Raw genomic sequence first — 22,707 nt, forward strand, 5'->3', positions numbered from 1 at the left:
GACAGATATTTACTAGCTCAACAAATGCTGCAGTACGTAAGTAATTATTTTCTATAATACAATATGATCTCGTCAGAACCAATGGTACATGCATTTGAGGGAAAGGCAGTAGTAGCCATAGAAACAGCCTGCTCTTCCTGAGTGGCATAAGGTATCATGTAACACACAGTTTTGGTGGTGGCCTCACGCTCCTGCCAGCTGTGTGGCTGCTTTTGAGCGCGAGGTGGGGGGGTTGGTGCACCTCAAGCCACTGGAACCAGCACATTTTATTCTGCACAACTCCACCGCTTGGCAGGTATGCTGGCTCTGAAAGGAGATACCTAAGGGAGGGGGGTTCCTTCTGCAGGATGAGAATAAAAGGTGGTTCCAGGGGTACTTGTAACAACAATGCTATTTTTTCCCTGTGTTGTTAGAAAGCTTATTGCTACAGCACTTGAGTAAAGTCAGGGCCATTATGCTCTGCACTCTTTCAATACTTGTACAGACAATCTCTGCCACAGCATGCTTGCAGCATGACTCCACGAGCTAGAGAGACGTACAAGAGAACAACTAACCTGCCTGAGGCCATACAGCAAGACAAGGACAGACCTTGAAAAAAATGTTTTTTCATTTTTCGCTCAGAGTTTTCCCACCTCTTAGTTCAGGAGCTTATTTTAATTCCCCAGTGGCTCCCAACCATTCACACAGAGTGTTTCACCGCTTCACCTTCTTTCCCCGCCACCCTGAATCTCCTCTTCCCCACGTCAGCTGCCAGCAGAGAGCCCAACCTAAAGGCCTGGCAGAGCTTGTTGGTTTGGACTCTGATCTGTGACATACCTCCTGTTTAATGTTGGAAATTGCCACTTTAAACTGCAACTTGAGCCTTGTCTAGGGACACACATGCTCTGAGTCAGCTCTAGCAGCAGATGACTTACACGGCAGCCCTTTAAAGCTATCACAGCTCTCTCTTACCATCTTGATCTCACTGGTACCTTACTCAGTATAAAAGCACGTTATCCTTTTGCTTGTGTAATACATAATGGGGCCCAAGCTGTAAAAAGCCAGTCTGGCCTTCAAGACATCTCATTATACTGTGGAGAATAGTTGGATTTACAGCTCAAGACCATTTGTTGTTAATGATGGTTTCACTCTAATGTAATAAAGTGCAACTTGAAAACAGAAAATAAAGAGAAAGCTGGTATGTTCTGCTCTGGAAAGCATCCATGAGACACAGATCTGCCACACTTGTTTTGTGAAGGTACTGGACTACCCACACATGGGATAAACACAGAGATGGAAGCAATTTACTGCCCCACCTTCCTCCCAGAGCCTATAGCTCTGGTAGCCAGGACAGCTGGACCACACAGCAAGCTGCTCCAGAACCAGGCTTTTATAGCCCAAAGTTCTGAAAAAAACCCTGTAACTGATTGGAATAATCTGGTGATGCTGAAATGTACAGGGACGTGGATGCATACTATTGTTGCAGCCATGGAGGCAGCAACCTGTGGGAAAGGCATGAGGCAGGACCAGCTTCATCTCTCGCACTTTAATCTGGTGTCTCATCCAGATACTCTTGGAGCAGAGATCCCAGCACTGAGCAGTCAGCAACAACTGGGTGCTCCCACAGTCTGCACTGGTTTGGCAAGTATTGCTTTGGGCGATAACCATCCCATCATGGGCACTTGTTTACTCGGTGAAAGGTAAGCCAAGGACTTCGGACTCCGATAGACACACCACTTAACCTGGACAGAAATATAGGAAGCAGTCAAAAAGATGAGCTACGCTGAAAAATAAACTGCACTGCACAAAAAGAAAATTAATAGATGAAATCCAGCCCAGGTGGTAGGGATGAAGCTAATGATACAGGAAAAGAAGCTGCAAGTAACAATTAAAGCAGTGCAATGCTAGTTGCACAAACACCCTAAAATTGCAAGAAATTTATTAGTTTACTTAATGGCTCTTAAAAATCACACAAGCCCTGATCATGTTTCCATCACTTCTTTTCAAAACCTAAGAGTTCACCATACAGCAGATGACAAAACACTGGTTTCTTGTTACATGGTGGGTGTAAATACTGTACAGTGCCAAGAAACACAGCTGTCCTGCTGAAAAAGACTTCCTTCACTAGTAACTACAAATCTAAGATGTTTGTAAGGGGTTTTCTCCCACTGTTTGGAGAAAAAGAGAGAGTCTGTATGCATTAAAGAGGTGAACAAGGGTGAAAATGAGTTCAGGAATGTTACCGAGATTTTCCCATCTCCTACTCAAACACTTTTTTTTTTGCCAGATACAATGCTCTAAAATTGTTTGATCTTTTCACTGTATTTCCACCTTACTGTCTTTGCTGGTGTTAACACTTCCAGAGTTTTGGATCGGTAGACCAAACAGTCTGACCATAAGAACACAATTCTGATAGCACACTGTGAGACTATCCATGTTCATATCCAGTTCAAAAAATCTGGGCCACAGTTCTACTATGCGTAGTGCTGCCCACATTGCAATTGAAACTGATGAAATGCAGGCCGTGCTCTGAGGAAATGAGACCTTCTGTTTCCACCCGGAGCAAAAAGGTCCTCTGCTTTTCATCCTGAAGTACTATATATGGAAACAGCTGAAGTTATGAATCGTCAGACTCTGTGGAAAACTTCCTTATTAGAACAAATAGCCTGAACAAATTCTGAAATTCCTTCATGGAAAGCAGCCTTTTTAAAAAGAAAACAAAACAAAAACAAACAAAAAAGAAACAAAACCAAGGACTGTTGATACTCAGTGAGAGACAGAATTCTCCCATTTGACTCCTTTATTCAGTTACAGACTTGCTCTACTCCTCTACAGTTTTTACTAAACACAGATTGCAAATCTTCACAAACAATACAAAAGAGTTAGGTAATGCAGTAAGTAATCTGGCATATTTAATTCTGACTGGGCCTGGGCTAAGCAGAAAATAAACAGAAGTGGTTGTGTACAGTTTCTAAGCATCACAGATTGCATATTTCATGGAGAAGCTTCCCTTGTTAAGGATCAGTTGCCTTGTTAAATTTACTCTAGTTTATATGAAGATTATAGCAGATGGTTTCTCAAAGTAAAAGATCTCATACTCCAACCTGGGCCATAGGCCTTGTTATGAAATAAGTTATAAGTGCTGTATATCAAACTACATTAAAAGCATGTTAAAATGGCCAACATAAGCATCCCAAAACTGGGAAATGCCAGAGCTCAGGACAGCTTGTCAGCTAGTCTTATCACTGGATGAACCAGGAACTCTCTTTCTCGGTTTCAACAGGTACAGCTGCAGAGCAGCACAAGCCTGACACCTGGGGCACGTGAAAGCCTTAGAGTTTCCACCATACAGCCTGCAGAAGTGGAGAGGACTTCAGACGTGTACCCTGGCTAAATTCTCTCTGCCATGTGAATCCCCCTTCAGTCTGAAGTAGATGGATATTCTTCCAGTTTGATGCACAATCATATTTCTCAGTTGCATGAACAATCACAGCTGTATGCACAGCAGGAGCAGCTATATAAACAGCTATACTGCTTACACATATATCTTGTGAACACCTGACCCAAACTATATTCTCTCATATTTCAGCTGCCCTGCACTTCCTACAATCAGTAAACTGAAAGAAAGCTGACTTGTAAAAGACACTGGAATCAGCTTTTTCTTTATGTAAATCTCTTCTAAGAACAACAAAGTAAGTCCTAGTTCAACATTTTTGATTGTTAAACTGTATATGTATTTAGGCTAACATAATTTGCAGTGTTTTTTATAAAGAAAATCTGGATAACAACAGAGTAATGTCTTCCTCCAAATTCTCCCAAAGTGGAAGCAACAAAAATATCTCTTCTCCTCACTCCAGAGAGTTTGGTTTTCATTTCCTTTAGTTCTGTGGAGTCCAGAAGTCAGCATGGTCAACATCTTGTATCTTCAGTAGTGCTCCATAGATAAGCCCTAGAATGTTTTCGCACATAAATTATCCCACCTTTCAACTATTTGATCTAGCCATGTAATAATTCCACCTAGCTCTTCCCATGAAACAGCTCTGAATCATAGAACAGTACAGGATGGAAAGGATCTCTGGATCCAACCCCCACTCAAAACACATACTACAGTATTTCAAGGAAGACAAGGCTAGGGCAGCCTAGGACAACTTCATATTCGTATTCTCCCCTCACTATGGGTCATGCATTTCTTCCAGTCACCAGGATCTAGTCCACAGCCCAGAGTAATCTTTATGATCTATATATATGCAAGACATACTACAATTTAATTTAGTAAAGTTAGGCATCGCAGTTTTGCTGTAGACACAGAGGCTGCATCTCGGCGACAACATGTTTCCTCTCAGTTAATAGGCTACGGCAGGAGGCTTTTATCCTACCTGTAAGTACATTTTCTAAGATACCGCATCTTTACCCATAATCAGATTCACCTCTTCACTGCACCCTTTCTTTCTCCTTTTATAGAAGGGAGTTGGTTACTAGCAGGCAGAGGTTTTTGAAAAGGGAAGTGCAAAGACTTGCAAAACCCGTAACTTCCTTTGTGACTACCTAAGGATGCAGTTCTGATTACAGTCAGACTCTTTCTTTTAGCCATATATGGCAATCCCATAAAAACCAGAAGACAAATCAGGTAAGTAACTGCAAGGTTATAGCTGTCACAGCAGCCAATTAAATGCAGAGCTGAATAATACGTATATAAAAGGGCATCAGTGTGTAGGTTTGGACTATACCTTTTAAAGTCAAAGGAATTTTGTGCTGAGGTCACACTACAAGATGATCAGTGGGCTGAGCCTACAACTAGTTCCATCAAATATCAACATTTTTGCAGGATTTCACTTACTATGACTGTAGGTGGCTTGTAAAAATTCCAGTCTACAGACAAAACAGGAAACACAGAGCATAATGGCATTAAAAAGAGGTACAATGACTTTTGTGTTCACTAGACTCTAAAATATGAACAAGGATCTTTTATAATTTAGCTCCACTGTTTTCACGAGGTCAAGTTTGACCTCTTCTGCAAAGGCCAGAGGTCTGCAATATAATGTAACTAAAATGCTGAGTAATAACTGGGAAGTTGAAAGTATCAAATGTGTTCCCTCCCTGTGACTTAAAATACTGCTTATTTAGACTACAGGCTGGAAGAAAGTTTTGAAGCCCAATAGCTTGTTCAGAAGCATAGTCCCAGTCTCCCCTTCACAAAAGGGGAATATACCCCCAAAATACCCTGCTGAAAGGTGCCACTGATGTGTTATCACCACTCTTCGGAGTTCACAAAATTCTCTGATGCCTATGGCCTGAGAGGTCTGGTTTTGTGCTCAATGCATGTATGAATGCAGCTAATTATAAGCTCTTTGGAACAGAAATCATCTGTGTCTCTCTGTCTGCATAGTCTTTGGCACAAAGGGATCCCATTCTCAGCTGGCCTTTAATAAGAACACAGTGGAAGGTATGTATCATATCAAAGGTGAATCAGAACGATTCTCTGCATCACTGCCACCAGAGGGTAACAACCTTAACATATGTATACAAGACTGATGAGCAGCAAAATTTCTTTCTGTTCTAACTCAAGATATAAAAAAAATAATTTTAAAGAAACTAAACGATAATCTAGGTAAAACAGATATGCTTGACATAAACACACAGCTGCTCAGCTCATCATTTACATTCTAGGTTGTTACCTTGCAATAATTTCCTTTAACTGAAAGAGTATTATTAGAATTACCTGGAACTAAGGCCATTTAGATTTTCTATCGTCTTGGCAAACTAATAAAACCAAACCTACTCCATTTTATGCAAGTCAAAAGTATACAGTGTTCTAAATAAAAGAGTTTGGGGTTTTGTGGGTTTGTTTTTTCACTCTGCAAACAAATACACATCTATCACTAGTTCACAAAATTAGCCACAATTGTTTCCAGAAACCTCTTGTGTCTTCTTCCTCTTTTTTATATACCAGTATATTCTTGAATGTCCTTAAAAGGCTTCTTAGTGTATCCTCTCTTTCTTACTGGCAGAAACAAAGTGACTTGAGACACCTAACTAGCTCAGCTAGAGCATCTGAAAATACACATGAGGAAGTGACTAGTCATTTAAAGAGTGTTGCAAACTGTTACCCTTATGGAGCAGGTTTCTAGCTTGACTTTATACAGTCTTGGTGCCAAAAAGGCTATGAAAGGGTGTTAGCCTGTGACCTGGAAATTCCCCCACAGTAGGAGCATAATCTATGCAATTTAGTGTTAGTATCTTGTGGCTTTAAGAGTATGTCTACCCTGCAGATTACAGCCTAGTGTATAGGCAAGTGACAACACGCCATCCAGTAGTAGCAGGAAGCTCAGTTTAGATTGACAGGCAGGGCAAATAAACCCATAGTTCATAGAGTCACCTCCATTACAAATGGGCAAGACTTGAATGAAAGAGGGCAAAGCAGCACACATCTTCTTGGTTGGTTCTTCTTTGACGGTTGGACTCGATGATCTTAGAGGTCTTTTCCAACCTCAATGATTCTATGATTCTATGATTCTTTGCAAAAGCGGCTGCTTGGAGCTAAGGAAGGCCAGGTACTCTTCAGTAGCTTTTGACTGGTTTTGAGCTCAATAGTTACGAGAAGAGAGGTCATGATGTCACCATATGTTTGTGAAGATGATACTGGTTGGTCAGTCTTAGCTGGCTGGCAGTCAGTCTTAGCGCAAAGTCAGTTAAACTAGAATATCTAGTCCTGTATTTCCAGACTGAAAAGGTATCCTACAGACAGAGCTACAATACGAAACACAGCCCTTAAAAAAAAAAATAAAAATCATCCATTTGCATGTGAAACAATACGTCCACAGAAACATTAGCCTTTAAAAATAAAGAAGAAAAACCTAACTTGAATTCAAACCCTTTGTTTTTCTTATTCTGTATGTTTCATTTTTCTCCTTGGACATCAACTGGAATGATATAAACCAAACCACCACAGCAGACTTTTTCCAGGACCTGCTTACGTAGCCTAGGGAGGGAGCTTCACCAGGAACGGAGTTTTGTCCTCATGGTCCATATTATGTTTGCAGAGTTAATGGGAAAGAGATGAAAATAATTCCTTATAGGAGCTTTTACTTCTACACACATGCAGTCTATAAACGTGGGAATCTAAACACACTTTGAACAGTGTTGAAGCCCTCAGAGTAGGCTACACAGCTAACTTTCTAAACATACGATGCCACCGTGTGGACAAATAAGTCTCAAGCAGTTTCCAGATGAGCTTTGCTGAATTTGTACTCACATTGCATGAACTTCCCATTCATTTCCTCAGGTTTTGGTTGCTATGTCCTGATCCTGCTGATACAAGCTGGTTAACTTCCATGGCTTTAGCGATGACCACAACAAACCTGAATCAGGATCCATTTATTCAAACGTGACCGTCTTGGAATTCTGGTCAATGTGTTTCTAACTCTGAGCTGGCAACAAGGAGAATATTCTACAGGCTTTTATGAAGTTTTGCATACCATGGAGATTTAAAAAAAAAAAGGTGTATTTTTGGAACTTAACTTTATCAGGATTTTTTACTTGGTGCAAAAGAACAAAAAAATGGGAGTGCTGCCATGGCTAGTACAGATAATTTTCTTTCTTTTGTACGTATAAAGGAACATAGATGCTTTCTGTTGAAAACACACTGATCAGACTATTATTGAAAGTTAAATGCTAAAGCTGCTAACCTGTTCCATGGAATCTGGTTGCAGGAACGCAAACAACACCAGCTTTGTGAGAATCTGCATGTCTTTCCCCTGGCTGGAAGGAGGCTTCATTCTGACCTCTGCCTGGCTGCAAACGAACAAACCAGAGTTAGATGAACCACAGACAAATGAGGCGTCGCTGCTATGAAGGCAAAGGCCTTGATATATTACAGGAACCAAATCCTGTGGCTGAAAGTACAAGGGGAGCGCTGCTGAATTAACGTAACTGAGATGAAAAGGTGTTGATCTGACAAAAGCGAGTTCTGGGACCAGTTTTGCAATCACTGAGGCTACAATTTTTCTCCTAAGTATTCATGTCTCTGACCAAAGGCATGGCTGACCCCTAAAGCGCTGTCCCTGTAACCTTGCATTTGTCCCTCAGCCCTTGCACAGCCTTTATACTTCTCAGCCTGCAGGCTGGCGTGATTTTGCCAGCCTCAAGATCGAAGTTTAACCTATTCATTGAGAAGTTTTTGTGTTTTCTCTCCACTCCCTATTGCCATGGAAATTCCCTCGAGCCTGACTGTATACTTTGAAAATGACATATATGTGTGTGTATATATATTACACACAGGCACACACATCTTTTTCTTTCCCAAAAGCCAAGAGCTGATTCCAGCACAGATCAGGGCCAGCAACGCCTTTTCCCACAGACCCTTCTGGGACCTGTCCCGGCACTTTTTAAAACCGCTTCAGCACCGGGCACCCAGGCACTTCAGCTCTCTGGCAGGGACCGCCTGGGGTTGTCGGTCTGTCCCTGCTATAACTCTGAATTTTCACCTTCTTTTTCAACCACGTTTTAGGGCCAGGGGGGCTCAGGGAGAAGGGTCCCCTCAGGGAGAAGGGCCCCCTCAGGGAGGAAAGCCTCCTCAGGGAGGAGGGCCGCCGCGGCCCCTCTCGGCTCCTCAGCTCGCAGGCCGCCGCCTCACCGCTTTCCACAGCGGGCTTCGACACCGCCCGCCTCTCCCTTTCGCGTCGCGGGGCCAACGGCGCCAGCCCCTCCCCGCCGCCGCCGCCGCCGCCGCCTGAGGGGCGGCACCGCGCGGCGCCATCCCCCGCCGCGGCCCAGCGCCCGCCCCCGCCGCGCTCCGCCCCAGCCGGGCGGCCTGCAGGCGCCGGAGGGCGCCGGCCCCGTCTGCCGGGGAGTGTGTAAAATCCAGGGGCCGATCCAGGGGGGCGGAGAGGGGCCGGGGGATCCCTGCCGGTAAGCAGAGAGGTGGGCCCGCTGTGCCGCCCCGCCCCGGAGCAGGGGTCTCTCGCCTCACGCCCATCGCCGGGAGGTGGGGCGGAGGGACGCCCGGGCTGTTGCCAACCGGGTGGGGAGGGATGGACTAAGCACACCGGGAAATAAACCGACAAAATGGCAAAACGCGAAGCCTTTTGCCCGGCCCTGTGCCGATCCCGCCTTCGCGCCGGTGCGGGGAGAGCGGTGTGCCGGCGCCGGGCCTCGGCCCTGCTGCCGGGCTGCAGCCGAGGACAGCCCCGCCAGGCGGCTGGGCAGGCCCTGTCACGGCGGGAGCCTCCCCCGGCTTGTGCTTGCCCGGGCTGAGGGAGAGGGGTCAAGGACCCTCTTTCTCCAGCGGCTCGCCGCTTAAATTAGTAATGTCTTCACGGTTTGTCTTCCAGGTTACAGTCGTTTCCATTAACCCTTTGGTGTTTACCCCACGATCGACATCTTCCTCACAGCCAAACAAGGCTTTTGGGCCTGTACTGTTCAGTGAAGGCAAAGCAGCCCAACCCAGCCTCTTACGTACAGTTGTTTATCAAAGTCAGCATCGGTTAACAACAGAAAGATTGGATTAGGCTAAACAAAGAGTCCTGCTGCTGCTGAAGGGCTGTGTGACGGGCTTGTCTGCAAAAAGAGATTTCTGTGGAACTGGGAATCCTGAACCAAAAGTGAGGTGCCAGAAAGGATGGGGAATTTGTGGGAAGAAAATGATGAAAGGATGTTTTATTCCACTTCTCATCTTTTTTATATTGTCACCCCAGGAGTGTGTCTACCCCAGATAGATGGGAAGGCCATTTACAGTGGTGACTCATTGCAGTCATGGTGGAATTTGGGATTTCAGGCCCTACTGTGGCACTGTTAGGTCTGTGCCGTGCTGCTCCAAGGAGAAAGCCAGAGCACGTGGCCCAGACAACACTAAAAAATTAGTCTCTGTAATGCAGGTGAATCCTGGGACAGTGAGAGAAATCATAGTTGTAACATTAAATGTATAAAACAAACAAAAAACCCCCCAAACCAACCCCACACCCCTTAATTCTCTGGGTACCAGCTCTCAACAATTTATGGACTTCATATGAAGCTGTGTGCTTTTGATGGGTCTTGAGTCATCTTCCTAAATGTTCTTGTTACTGTGTTTCTTGGCAGCTTTTTGAACTATTTTTGTATTGCGTCCTTAGAAAAAAGGTTCTCATGTCACCTTCAGAGACTTTACAGTGATGGTGTTTTAGCGCCACGTATTATTGGCAGACTTAGCTTCAGTCCATTAATGCATCAGAAAGATGTAGCGTATTCTGTCATAAATAATCCATAATCAGGCTATTCCCTTCATGTTACTGATGTATTCCAGCTGACAGACTCATGGTCACTTTGTACAAGCTAATTTAATCATTAAATCATATTGGTTTTTCCATTTGTTAAGACTCGAATGAGGTTTGAATTGGTAGACAGGGTGGTTTTAGCAAAGACCTGGCAGATATTGTCATTTTTTAAAGTACGGTTACTGTTCACGGATGTTCTTCAAGTTCATTAAGTCTCAGTGAATACAGAGACTAAACAGTTTTAATAGTTTCCTAGAAGGCTAGTAATTTGCTCTTGTAAAACTTGCACTGGTATGTTAGTCTGATTGATGTGTCTTTCATGGCCATTGTGATACCTTTCTGTGTTTACTGGGGGGTTTTTATTCCTTTTCCTTTGCTTCAGGTTGAAGAGATGGGAAATGCAGAAAGCAATGCCTATCAGAATCACCTTTGCAGATTTCTTCCTGAGGAGCAGTCTGACATTGATGGAGTATTTGATACCTTATCAGGATTGAGCAGCTCAGCTGGAGCAAAAAATGGCAAAGCTACAAAGAAAACTGTGACTCTGGCAGCACTACAGGCAAGACAATCTATTATTCCTGATATATCTGGGATGTAGTGCATTGAATGTAATTCCAGAAAGAAACCAAAGATGTGGCAATAGTTGCTTTTTAAGGATTGCTCATCTCGATTTAATACTTAATGTTTTGGGGCAGGATGGATATTTAACTTTTTCTTACAGTTTAACATGAGTAGTGACTTTCAGGTTTGTATTTCTCTCTTAAATTGCACTGCTGGGTCAATTTGCAGCTTTCCTGATTCTGAAGTAAGTTGGGACATATGAAAATATTTTACAGAAACCTGAAAAATGGGAAGAATATTCTTCCCCCCAGAGTCTATAGTGTGTGATTATTTACAGATTTTCTTGAGAAGCTGTCACAAAGTCAGTTTGTATGTGGTTATATCTTTCTCCCTCAATTGCGTCACCGTCTCTAATCTTTTCACTTGCATTAAAAAAGGGAGAATTCAGTTTTGCTTGATTAAGCTGTGGCTCCCTGTTTTAGCTAATTAACATACATTATGCTTTCTGATTAACTTTGCATTAATTTTCTAATCAAGAAAGAAGAGGAAAATGATTCGCTGCAATACTTGATAACTTCAGTTAGGCAGGAACCAAGTGGCCAAATGAACGTAGTAGTAAAAGTACGTTTTTATATATGTTACACAGTTAGTGGAATCAAATTAAAACTCGATGAAAGAAGCAGGTTGTTTTAAGGTACTTACAAATGCATCTGTGTACAGACCAGCTTTAGCCTTCCTGCAGCCTGGCTGTTTATGAGCTATCACCAGTTTGGAAACAGTGTTGCTGCTGCCCGGCTTTTTTAGCCCTGATAACGTCCAAGAACCTGGTCCTTGGTGTCTGTTATTTGATTGGGACCTGGAAGAAGTTCTCTTTCTAGCTTTGCCCCTAGATCAATGTGACGTTTGATGAACGTTTGTATTTTCCCTTCCTGCCTTTTTGTTTGCCAACTTAAATTAAAATCTTTTGAAAGACTGCCTGTAGGTGCCTAATTCCTTAGTGCGGGGACTATTGCAATGGCATGCCTGCCTCGTAGGTGTCCATGCTCATGCCTGAGCTAGATTGATAACATGGCAGATTTGATCTAGCAACAGACTGGTAACAGTCTGTTGTTGACGGGGCCCCAGGCATGACCTCATGTACTCTGCTTAGGCTCTCAGTGCTTTACTAGGAGGAAACTACACGGTTTCTGGACCAGAGCAGGCTGCACTGCATAGCTTGGAAAGCAGGTAGAGCAGCTATCTCTAGATACTTTCTTGAAGCTATTTGAGACCAGGATTCTAAACTGTCAGAGGTGTGAGTCTGTTAGATGTTTATTAAAGATTCCCTTTTTACAGTCCTCCTTTTCCGCACCCCAGGTCTACTCATTGGAATAGCTATAAGCATAACAAAACAGTGCAACGAAGTTAGTGGTGGGTGGGAAAGGGTAGGTAGGTAATACTGCAGTGTGAAGTAAAAAGCCCTTGAGTATAGTGCTTTTAATTATGTTCCCTGCTGCTTGTCTCACTTCAGGCTCATGCAGCACTTTTAGAAAGCCTCTTAAAGACAGCTGTACCCCCTGTGACTGTCCCTGCCTCAATATGAAGCACTCTAATGTGCAAGACTGTGGCTGCTAATTCTGCTTCTACTGAAATCAATGGGAGTTTTACCACTGATGTCAACAAAAGCAGGGTAGAGCTTGGCATATTGGATCTCGCCCTATATGCTCAGCAACAGCCATTAACGTCAAATAGGAACGGCCCTGGTGGCTTCAATAGGAGCGGTATTGAGATTGAGCCAGCAATAGATTGGTAATAGCAGCTCCACTGAATAGAGCTGGAGTGCTTTTACGCAGTTGGAGCTCCATTGATTTCAGCATAGTCCCCACTGGGCTACACCCCTGTATATGAGAGTCAAGTCAGGTGTTCAGCATGTTATGCACAGTGCTTTGCACAGTCAGGACACTGTGTAATCATGTCCTAGTGTATGGATGTATTTTAGATGATTTATTTTTAAACTGTGTAATTATCTTGAATGCTGTGAAAGTTTCTTGAATCCAGAGTCAGATCTTTCCCACAGTGTTGCAATGTATGATGAAGTATACCACTTAGATTTCAATTCAAAGGTCCAGTCATGCAATTTAGATGAATAAGTTTTGATTTCGACTGTCTTAACATCAGGGATGCCTTATAAAAATCAGGTGATCTCAATTTTGTTCCGTGCTTGGATTAGATGTTGCTATGCAGAGGGAAACTTCTCAGAATTGTTTCTACGTGTGCACGTAGGGTTAAACACATTGCCTGCATTGTCTCGAGGCCAAAACTGAGATATGGAAAAAAACTTTACTTTCTCATTGTTTTTAAGTATCTGTGAGCTCCACTATCAAAAGCAGGGTCAAAACACATTTTTAAATGTTGGACTGGCAGAGTTGTAAACCTTTACAACAGAGTTATCATATAGAAATCCTTTGCTAATATCCTGTTAACACTTTACAGTGTTGAGTTTTTTTAAGTCCGTGGCATTTGTAGAAAAACAGTATCAACTTAAATCACTAAATTTTATCAGAAAGAAGATACTATAAAAATAGAGATTTTTTTTCTCTTGGAAAACTAGACCTTTGGTAAAAGTTTGTGGCTGATAGATACTTGGTATTGAAATCCTTCATTCATAGCGGTATATCTCAGCACAGATTAGCTGGAATATATTAGTTATTCTTCATTTTTAAAACATGTTCTTTGCTCTTTTTCTTGTAGGCGTATACGCGGGAGCCATTACCAGAGCAAATGACTGTTCGGTTATACAACGGAATGAAAAGTATTGGCTTGACTGGGAAATCATCTGGGCTGAGTGAACAGATTGCTAAGGAGCAGTTTGTAATTTTTATGTCAAACCTCTTAAAAGGGAATGTAGATGAGAAGATTACCATAATAATGAGAATGATCGCTAAGACAGAAGGGCCTGTGAAGGGCAAACAAATCCAAGAGGTAAACAGGCAGTTAAATGTATGTTTGGGGGACAGTAAGAGAACAGAGACGGATAGGTAATTTGAAGGTAACCTTTAGAACACAAGGTTCAGAACAGAGATTCCTGACTCTTGTATTTTTTTATTCTCTTTACTACTGACGCTGATCTGGGACAAACAGTGTAGGCCAACCAGGTTATATGGGATGACCGTTTCAGCTGTCAGCTTTTCCATGCTGACTTGCCTACTTTGAGAACCAGGATCTGGATTTTGTGGAGTACACTGACTGATTTGTCTGATGGTTCACAGGCTCATTCTGAAGGGTGCAGAGACTGGCTATATTTAAGAGCCAGCAAGGGTTGTGGTGTGGCTGGTGCTTCTGGGGATTGAGTAAAATGCTTTCTACAGCTTTAGTTGCAGGATAGATGTGTGAATCAAATACGTAGCTTGCAAGGTAGAAGAGCGGGATCTCACAAAACAATAATTCACTGGCAGCTCCTACCACTCCAAAATTTGGACCTCCCCTCCCTCTTTCATGCCATATTTTATGGAGATGCTTTGTGAAGTAACATTTACAAAATGTCTTGAAAAAAGATACTTTTCAAGACCTATGACACTGACATAGCATTTCTGTTATTTCTGACTTGTCATGAAAAGAGAAGTTTCTGCCATTGGGATTGCAACATCAATACTACTTGACTTTATTTTTAGAAAGTCCTTTGAAGCTCTTGGCAATTTTATTTAAGAAATGCCAAAATTGTGACGTTTTAACTTTTTAAGTTCACAGAGGATCTGATCATAAGTGTAGTCCATGTACTGAGCTACAGGAAGGAACTGAAAGGTTGGAATTTGGAGAATACTAGGGATTCTGCAAGTGGAGTAAAGGCTCTGGCTTCTCAGCTGCTATCAGAATTGAAGCTTGCAGGTAAGTAGCACTGATGTAGTGTATCCCAGAATGGCACAAAGCTCACGTAATCACTGATCTCACACGAATTTTTCACTTTGGGTCCCATCTTTGAATTTAAATGGTGAGACCAGTACTTCAAACCTAGTGCTTTGCAAATGACTTGGGAATTTTATTTATTTTACCTTACCGTCTTTCCCTCCTAAATTCAGGAGAGCTTTGGTTTGAAGTCCTGGTTTAAGTGGACATGCAAAACTATTTGTCATGGAACATGTCTGTTTTACAAATACCTGACTTCCGAGTGACAGGCATTTAGATGCACGTGCATGTATTTGTGACTGTACGTCCTTTTGCAAAGCATAGGTTTACCTTTGCACTGCTGTAATAATAGATTTTGCTGTCTTGCAAAGAACATCTCGTAAGTTGTAACTAGGAGTCCCTGTTTCTTAATCATGACAGCCCAACCAATGGATGTCACAGGGAAATGTTTCTCAGTTCTGTGGATGCATCTGTTTAATGATGTTGACACTTTACTGTTGCTGGCACCTTTCATATGTGGTTTCATGTCCATTAAAATAATGGAATATTGTGTTTACACTTAAAAATCAACTGCTTATTTTCCAGACTGGGAGACTCACTACTGTTCCTGTGTGTCTTATCATTTAGATGGGACAAAACCTGTGGGTCCTCAGCTGATGGAGACAAATTTTGATCAGAGTGTCATTGAGGATTGGGTGTACCAAGTTCCACAGATCTCAATTTTCCTCAGTGTTGTTATCAGGCAAGGCCTCCATGTTCTGCATTCTCTCCCAGACCAAACCAAAGACATACTCAACCTGGTTCCAGGCTGCAAAGGCATCAAAGGAAGAGGACTTGTCAGTCTTTTCGACATCCCATCCATCATATACATCAACTCCCATCTGCCTGCAGAGCTACAGCACAAGTGGCAGCTTTTATTTTCTTCTAGGCTTCATGGAGAAAGCTTTTCACAGTTATGTGGGCATATAGTGAACAAAGGTCCTTGCGTAGTGATCTTAAAGGACGTAGATGGTTATATCTTTGGTGGGTTTGCATCTCACTCCTGGGAGGCGAAGCCACAGTTTCAAGGTAAAACTCACTTTTCTTCTGGTATCTCATGGCTCTGGTAAACATTGCCTATTCTGTACAGGTACAAGAATCCTGTCCACTTAATGGATACTGTCATTTTACTTTCATGGCACGCAGTATTTCTTATACTTCCAAGTGTATTTTCCTGTGGCAAAAATAACACTCATTTTTAAAAAATACATGCTAAGTTATTCCTGCTTTGTACCCAGTCAGGCATATTACTGATTAATGTTTCTAGTTTGTCTGTTATTTGATAAGACTTTTAAAACTGCAAGACTTATTGACCATGGAACAAGTTTTCTTTTCAGTGAAATCTATCAACCCTTGCAGCTGCATAGGTTGAAAATGAAATGAAAATGAAGGAAATATAGCATAGATGATGAATTAGAGTTTAAATAACATGTCCAGCAGATGGCAATCTTCCATCTCAGAACAGATGAGCCGAACACCAGGCTAAGCCTCCTGTTGCCATCTGTGCACTGTCTTGTCTTTGTTTCCCTTTTAAAATCCAGCAGCAAAAGGGTCCTTTGGACAAGCTAAACTTTGTGTTCCCTTGAAACCTCTGGGGAGAAGAGAGGGTTTTTTTGTAACTCTTTGGAAAGAACTTTTGTGATGGCTTTCCGAAAAAAAATTTTGGACTCTCTATAATCTGTCCTGCTGGGAATCCTCACATTTGCTACATTAAAAACTCAATTCCTATACTTAATTAGTATTTGATAATTACCACTTCAGTCAGTTAATATAATGTTATGTTACATTGATTACACAACACTTTCCTTGTATTTTTTCCTGATAGAATAACACACGTAGGGTACTAGACAATCACACTAAAGGTCCCTTTGAATACCAAACTGGGCATAATGAAAATTGTACTCTAAATCATTGACCCTAAACTGATCTATATATCAATATAGTCAGAATGAAGGGTGTCTGCACTCATATCAGTTTGTACAGATCTAGCGGTTGGCCAGTTTTAGATGATACAATGCAAGCCCGTGACAGGTGTACCCTTACAAAGTCATGTAATGTACTAGTCATGCCTCTAACTCTGCCCTTGGTCACAGCCGTATAATCGCATTGATTTCTGTGACCCTGCACAGAGTTAACTGAGAATAAACAATAGGTCTAGATCTTGATGAGAGGTAGGTATTGGCTTTCTGAGATTGCAGCTGCTGTCTCTGATTTATTCAGCTGCACTTCTTCAATATTTTTCTCCTGCCCTATTTGTAGGCAAGTTATTGCTTGGCCAGTTGTCTGACCTTAGATGCTTTTCTGTTTACAGGTGACAACAGATGCTTTCTGTTTTCTGTTTTCCCCTCTCTTGCTGTGTACACGTATACCGGGTACAATGACCACTACATGTATTTGAACCATGGCCAACAAACAATGCCAAATGGCCTTGTAAGTATTAAGAAATGACGATTTGGAAATTGGATTCGTGGCTGGTGTTCAGAAGTGTTTCATGGTTTTTGCTTCTGTTACTGTGAGCAGATTTATTTCACTTGTTATTCTCTGAGGAAGTTTTCATCCCTTCCCTATGCTATTTGTGCCACATTTTTAGTAGGAGAATTTTTTTTCTTTTTTTGCGTTAAAGCATCAGTGTAAAGTGTGAACTATGGATAATGATGGAGAACCGCTTACAGTACTGATAGAGTCTATACTTTTCTTTACAGTTTGTATGTATATTGAAGTACTGATTCAACGAAGATGGAATTTATTTGTGTTTGACCCAAGTAGGTGGGCTTTATGTAGGTTAGATTCATGGAGGTTCTGGGGAGAAATCTTTTTGCCAAGTTTGGTTATCACGCAAGCCCTTCTAGCCGTCCTCCCTGTTGTCTGGAAGAATTGACTGCATGTATCCGCATCACTGAAGCAGCGCAAGCTAGCTGATCTGTGTAATTGAGGATCCTTCCACTGGCTGTTCTCACTGCCACGCTAACTGCTTTTTAAATTATGGAAGGCTGAGAAAGCCCAACAGAATTAGAGTACAAGAGTTGCATGTAGGCTGCTGCTGTTGTGTAATTACAGTGGCAGAAGCTCCTTTTACTCCACAAATGAGCTCTCCAGATGCAGAGGAGTTTCTACAGAGCTACAACACTGCCTGTTTTGAAAAGTGCCTTACGGTTTTGTGGCATTATGTGCCCATAACTTTGGGAATTGCAGCAGTCTGGAGTAAATTTGCTCTAAAGAAAGCAAACAACATCAAAGTACATTATTTGTTTCTGTAGATACTTTTCTAAATGGAAGAGAGGCAGCAAAACCGAGCACTTCCACCCTGTTTAAAATGTTTCAATATTTTCACTGTTTAAAATGGAACTGTTAGTCAATAAACAAAACCCAGTGAGCTACATGTCTGACACAATAGACAGCTGAAGTGCTTGCAGATACTGGTATTCTGGAAAGCGTAGAGGGAGGGCAGTATCACTCAGGTAAATTCTTGTTTGTCTTCAGGAATACTGGATTTGGGTACAGAAGCACAGGTTCACTAAGACTACCCTTTTTCACCTACCCATAGAAGAGTGGCATAAATACTGAAAATAGCAATTTATACTCTTGGTTTCATAACTTGCCCAGTCTGTTTTACATGTGCAGCAAGTGTTTAGTGTGCTGCTTTGGTTCACAGGGTATGGGTGGACAACACGGTTACTTTGGACTCTGGGTAGACAGTGACTATGGGAAGGGACACAGTAAAGCAAAACCTCGATGTACCACCTACAACAGCCCCCAGCTGTCAGCTAAAGAGGATTTTACACTGGATGCCATGGAAGTTTGGGCAGTGGGAGACCTCCCTGAAAGTGCAGGGGTAGGTGAACAAAACTGAAACCTATGAAATTCTGTCCTGACTGGAACGGGAGATACAAATGCAAAGCTTGCAGTGGCAGTTTTCTGATTAAACACTGTCTCTCCGTTGTAATGAATAATGTTTTCTTTAACTGGCCCTGTGGTGCCATATATTTTGTAGCAAGTAAATGGCAAAACAGTAGTGGGATTATTGAGAGTGCCAACAAGAAATAACATCAGGAGCCATGAAATGATAGAGTCAGAAGAGCCGTACTTTATTCTGAATTTCGAAAGGCCTTTCTGATATTGAGGAATGGTCTCCAGAAGGAACCTCCTTGGAGGGGTTTATTTGTAAAACAGAAAGCAAGCACTGGAAGCTCACAAGTAAAGCCTAATCTAAAGCTCTACAAGTAAAGCTCAGGAAGAGAACCCAAAAGATTTCTTTATCAGTAACTTTAAATTTACTATAGTTTTACAGTAAATTTATGTCAATAGATTTATGCTAGTCTTTCTGCACCTGGTTTATTTCTGGGAATGAGTAGGAGACCTCTTTCCAGTCTCCTCTGTCCCTGTAATTTATTCTCTTACTAAACTGTCTGGTCTCCACATTTTGGTGTTTTGGTTTTTTTTTTAATTTTAATTTCTTTTCATACTAAATTCTTGTGCTCTGTCTATTCAGAGGACACATAGCTCTAAATAGAAACAGAACAAATTGTTTACAAAAAATGTTGACTTGTACTTGAATCTCTTCTTTATAAAAAAGTTCACATCTCCACTTCAAGCTGAGGTCAGGTTAACCAGGATGTTCTGGCTGGCTTGTAACCTGAATAAACTTGAAATAGTTTACTGTCATCTTAGGAAAAGTTTATGACTATTTTGTGTAACTGCAGCAATAAAAATCATTTGATGTATCCCAGTGAATCTTAAATGCCTTAGTTGGAAAGTATATATGCTTCACTGTGACAAGCTTGCAAACCAGATTACTTGTGGACTTTTGAGTATGTCTCTTTCTTGTAGCCTGATATTGATTAATTCATAATGACATTTTAAATTGACTATATTTCATTTTGTTTTGAAGACAAAAGGTAAGAAGAGTATCCTGGATGTAGATCCTGAGGCTCGAGCCTTATTAGAAATGACTGGAAAAAGTCGTCAGAGCGAAGGTCTACGAGAACCCATTGAAGAAGATGATGATGATGATGATGATGATGATGATGATAACTAAAAGAATCACAGTAACATGAAAAACCTTTTCTTTTTTTTTGCTCTTGAGTGTTAATGTTCCTTGGACAGGATATTTTTTCCTCATTTTTTTTCCTTACATTTACCTAATTATCATACTTATGTAATATTTAGGTCCAATACAGTATCCTGCCTGAAGGGTTTTGTTTGGGGAGGACAGAAAAGTTAACTAGGTACTTAATCATTAGACACCTCTAAGTTCTAGCTGAGTATGAATTTGCTAGCATTCCTGATAGATCCTGTCTGCATACAGAATTAAAAACAAAAGATGAAGTTATCGACAGTACGGCTTACTGACTTGGAGAATTGATACGTATTTATAGAAAGACTGTTCAAGACACTGATTATGGCTCTTATACCTCAGCTGCACATATTTATTTGCATGCAATGAAATCAGTCAGCGAAGCTTGCAAATTGTAATGATGTCTTACATTGGTAAACATGGAATAGTCTACGTGATTCCATATGAAGGATGCTATTAATTTGCATTGCTCCAGTTAAAGCATTAAATTTCATGTTTTCTAAGTCAGATTGTCAGCAAGTGACTCTATATGGGCTGTAAAATGTCCAGAATGCTAAGTATACAGTATCCAGTTTTATAATACTACACTACACCTTAGTGCGTTTCACTTCAGAGGTTTCTGCAGAAATTTGCCTATTGCTTTTTAAACTTAGTAGAACAGAGCCAGTGGGAGTCATTCAGCCATATTTATCCTAAGAATGGGCCATACCTCCAGCAGAAATCCTCTAGGGAAGGTACCTTCTTTAGTAGCCTCACTTGAGACTGGAGTAAAAGATCAGGCTGTAAAAAGGATTAAGTAAGAAGCATGCACAGTTAATTGGGAATAGTATCTGCAGATACCTTATAAAAAACCCCAACAACCAGGGTTATGTCTGTAACGTTTAAAGAAGACTGCTGTATGCTTTATTTCCACACAGTTAATCATTACTGTATTATGGAAAAGCCCGCAGTGTGAAATGTAACTAGTGGGTTGGGGGTTTTGCTCTGTTTTGTTGGCTGTTCACCAGTCAACGCCAGTTTTGTCAGGTCTCTTATACTCAGGGCTTTTTCTACTTGAATCCGTTCACATCTATCAGTAATTATTAGTTTGACCTTGCTAATTCTATGTATAATTAACTCGCCAAAAATAACCCTAATTTCTACCAGGGACTGTCATTTCTAACTCAGCAAATTGTGTTTGGTTATTAGTATGTATGATTGTCAGTCTTTCTCCTCCTAAGGAGGAGGACTGTATCAAGTCCCCTTTGTCCTAGCATGAGTTTGTCTTCCGTGCAGCTTAGAGCAAAAAATGTGCTGTAACAGTATAAAATTACTGTGATTCCTGATCCTGTGGCCTTCCTTCAAATTCTTTCCCTTAGCATTTTCTTGTATGTGGTCTTTTTTTTTTTTTTCCACCTGATGTTTTTCATAGGGAGCCAGATTTGAATATTCTGAATAATCTGTACTTGTGCCTTAACATAGATCCCATTTTTAAAAATTTTATTAAACAATATGAATTTAGGCTTGAAAGGAGAGCATGAAGAAATCACTCCAGCCAGACATCCTAGAACTCAACTGTGCATTTTGTATACTACCTGAACTAATGATCGGGGCATATATGCTATTTGGTCCAGTAAAGAGTATGCTGTGAAAGACCTGAGCTAATGTCCTTTTCTCTTGTATTTGCTTAAATAAACCAGATAGTCTCCCAAGTTTGTAACACATAGAAAAAAATGTAAGTATTAAAACAATTACACTGATACTTTTGTATCATTTTCTTCTCTGTATATTTTAATAAGAATTTTAAATGGTACAAAGTAGGGAGTGCTATATAGACAGCAAGTAAGTACATGATGCTCTCTCTATGTGTGGTGATGCTGGCTTTTGTTTTAACATTCTCCCCCCATAAGTCTCAGAGGTATTCTTCACTTAGGCGTTGACTAAGCGTGCTAAATACTTGAAGTGGGTGGCATACAGGAATGAGACAGTTGAATTTCTGCAGTTACACATAAAATAAACAACTAGACTTTCTTTTCCTTCCATTACAAGGCAGAGACCTTTCTTTGAGGACTGAAACCATTTGCAACGATTTTTAAAAAAATAGTGAGCAGACACCTTTGCAGACTCTATCTGGGGAGAGTGAATTGCACAAAGCTACTCTTCACCAAAAATATTTCAGTGGCCAAGTTTTCTTTGATTTCAAATAAATATCAGTATAGCTGGTTCTTTCTAGGCTATGAATCCAAAATGTAATCCTGTTTAAACATCATCTTGTGAAGATCAGCATAGCATTTTGACCTCTGAAATTGTGTTTTATGACAAGTTTATATTTGAGACTCTTCATCTTCACTTTGAAGTGAGGGTGTTAAGCTGGGGCAAGAAGAAAACTGACACTATGGCACTTTTACCAAATGTATCAGCGAAGCATTGTTTACTAGGAAACTACTGATCCAAGCAGCAGATGGGCTTATTCAAAATTGTTCTTTAAATGTAAAAGATTGGCTTGGAAGAGGCTCAACATTTTTTTTTCTGAATCTAATGATTAAGCAATCTGTGTTTCGTGTTCATGCATCTAAAAATGTCCAGAAAGCCTTTGTCAGCAGTGGGCTTAGCTATGATCTAAACATCTTTCAATCACTTTTATGCAGCTGTTGATCCAACTGCAAAGCTTAACATCCCTGGTACGTATGTGAGCCATCTTTATTCTCATGTGCTTGTGCAAGTGAGTCCCTTCCCCATTAAATCCATCCACTACTGTGCATCAGATCAGATCAGCCTTCTGCTTCGCTCCTATTAGTCATACAGGCACACAAAAATCACTGCGGTGTTCGGCAGAAGCTGACAGCCGAGGGGTGGCACTTCAGCTCGCTACTCTTTGTTTGGCATCTCCCCACAGATTCCTTGAGAGCCTTGCTGAATCAAGGCTAGATATCTGGGAATCTAGAA

General features: G+C 41.3%; 1 protein-coding gene across 4 annotated transcripts; it reads left to right on the plus strand.

Moving 5' to 3' along the window:
* Window positions 1–8,790: 8,790 nt before the first annotated feature.
* On the plus strand, window positions 8,791–22,530 carry MEAK7 (MTOR associated protein MEAK7). 4 transcript variants are annotated; one of them, XM_076349032.1, is made up of 9 exons: window positions 8,791–8,886; window positions 9,309–9,583; window positions 10,609–10,785; window positions 13,518–13,748; window positions 14,507–14,651; window positions 15,297–15,737; window positions 17,020–17,138; window positions 18,361–18,540; window positions 19,597–22,530. In XM_076349032.1, exons 3-9 carry the CDS (start codon window positions 10,618–10,620, stop codon window positions 19,741–19,743), a joined length of 1,431 nt encoding a protein of 476 aa, XP_076205147.1. In that variant the 5' UTR covers window positions 8,791–8,886; window positions 9,309–9,583; window positions 10,609–10,617; the 3' UTR covers window positions 19,744–22,530. The 4 variants fall into 4 exon arrangements, with proteins under 4 accessions (XP_076205147.1, XP_076205146.1, XP_076205150.1 ...); XM_076349031.1 differs by having other exon boundaries at window positions 9,309–9,578; XM_076349035.1 differs by lacking the exon at window positions 18,361–18,540 and having other exon boundaries at window positions 9,309–9,578.
* The last annotated feature ends 177 nt before the right edge of the window (window positions 22,531–22,707 follow it).

The sequence above is a fragment of the Aptenodytes patagonicus genome, chromosome 11 (assembly GCF_965638725.1).
Source record: "Aptenodytes patagonicus chromosome 11, bAptPat1.pri.cur, whole genome shotgun sequence".
Taxonomy (NCBI): domain Eukaryota; kingdom Metazoa; phylum Chordata; class Aves; order Sphenisciformes; family Spheniscidae; genus Aptenodytes; species Aptenodytes patagonicus.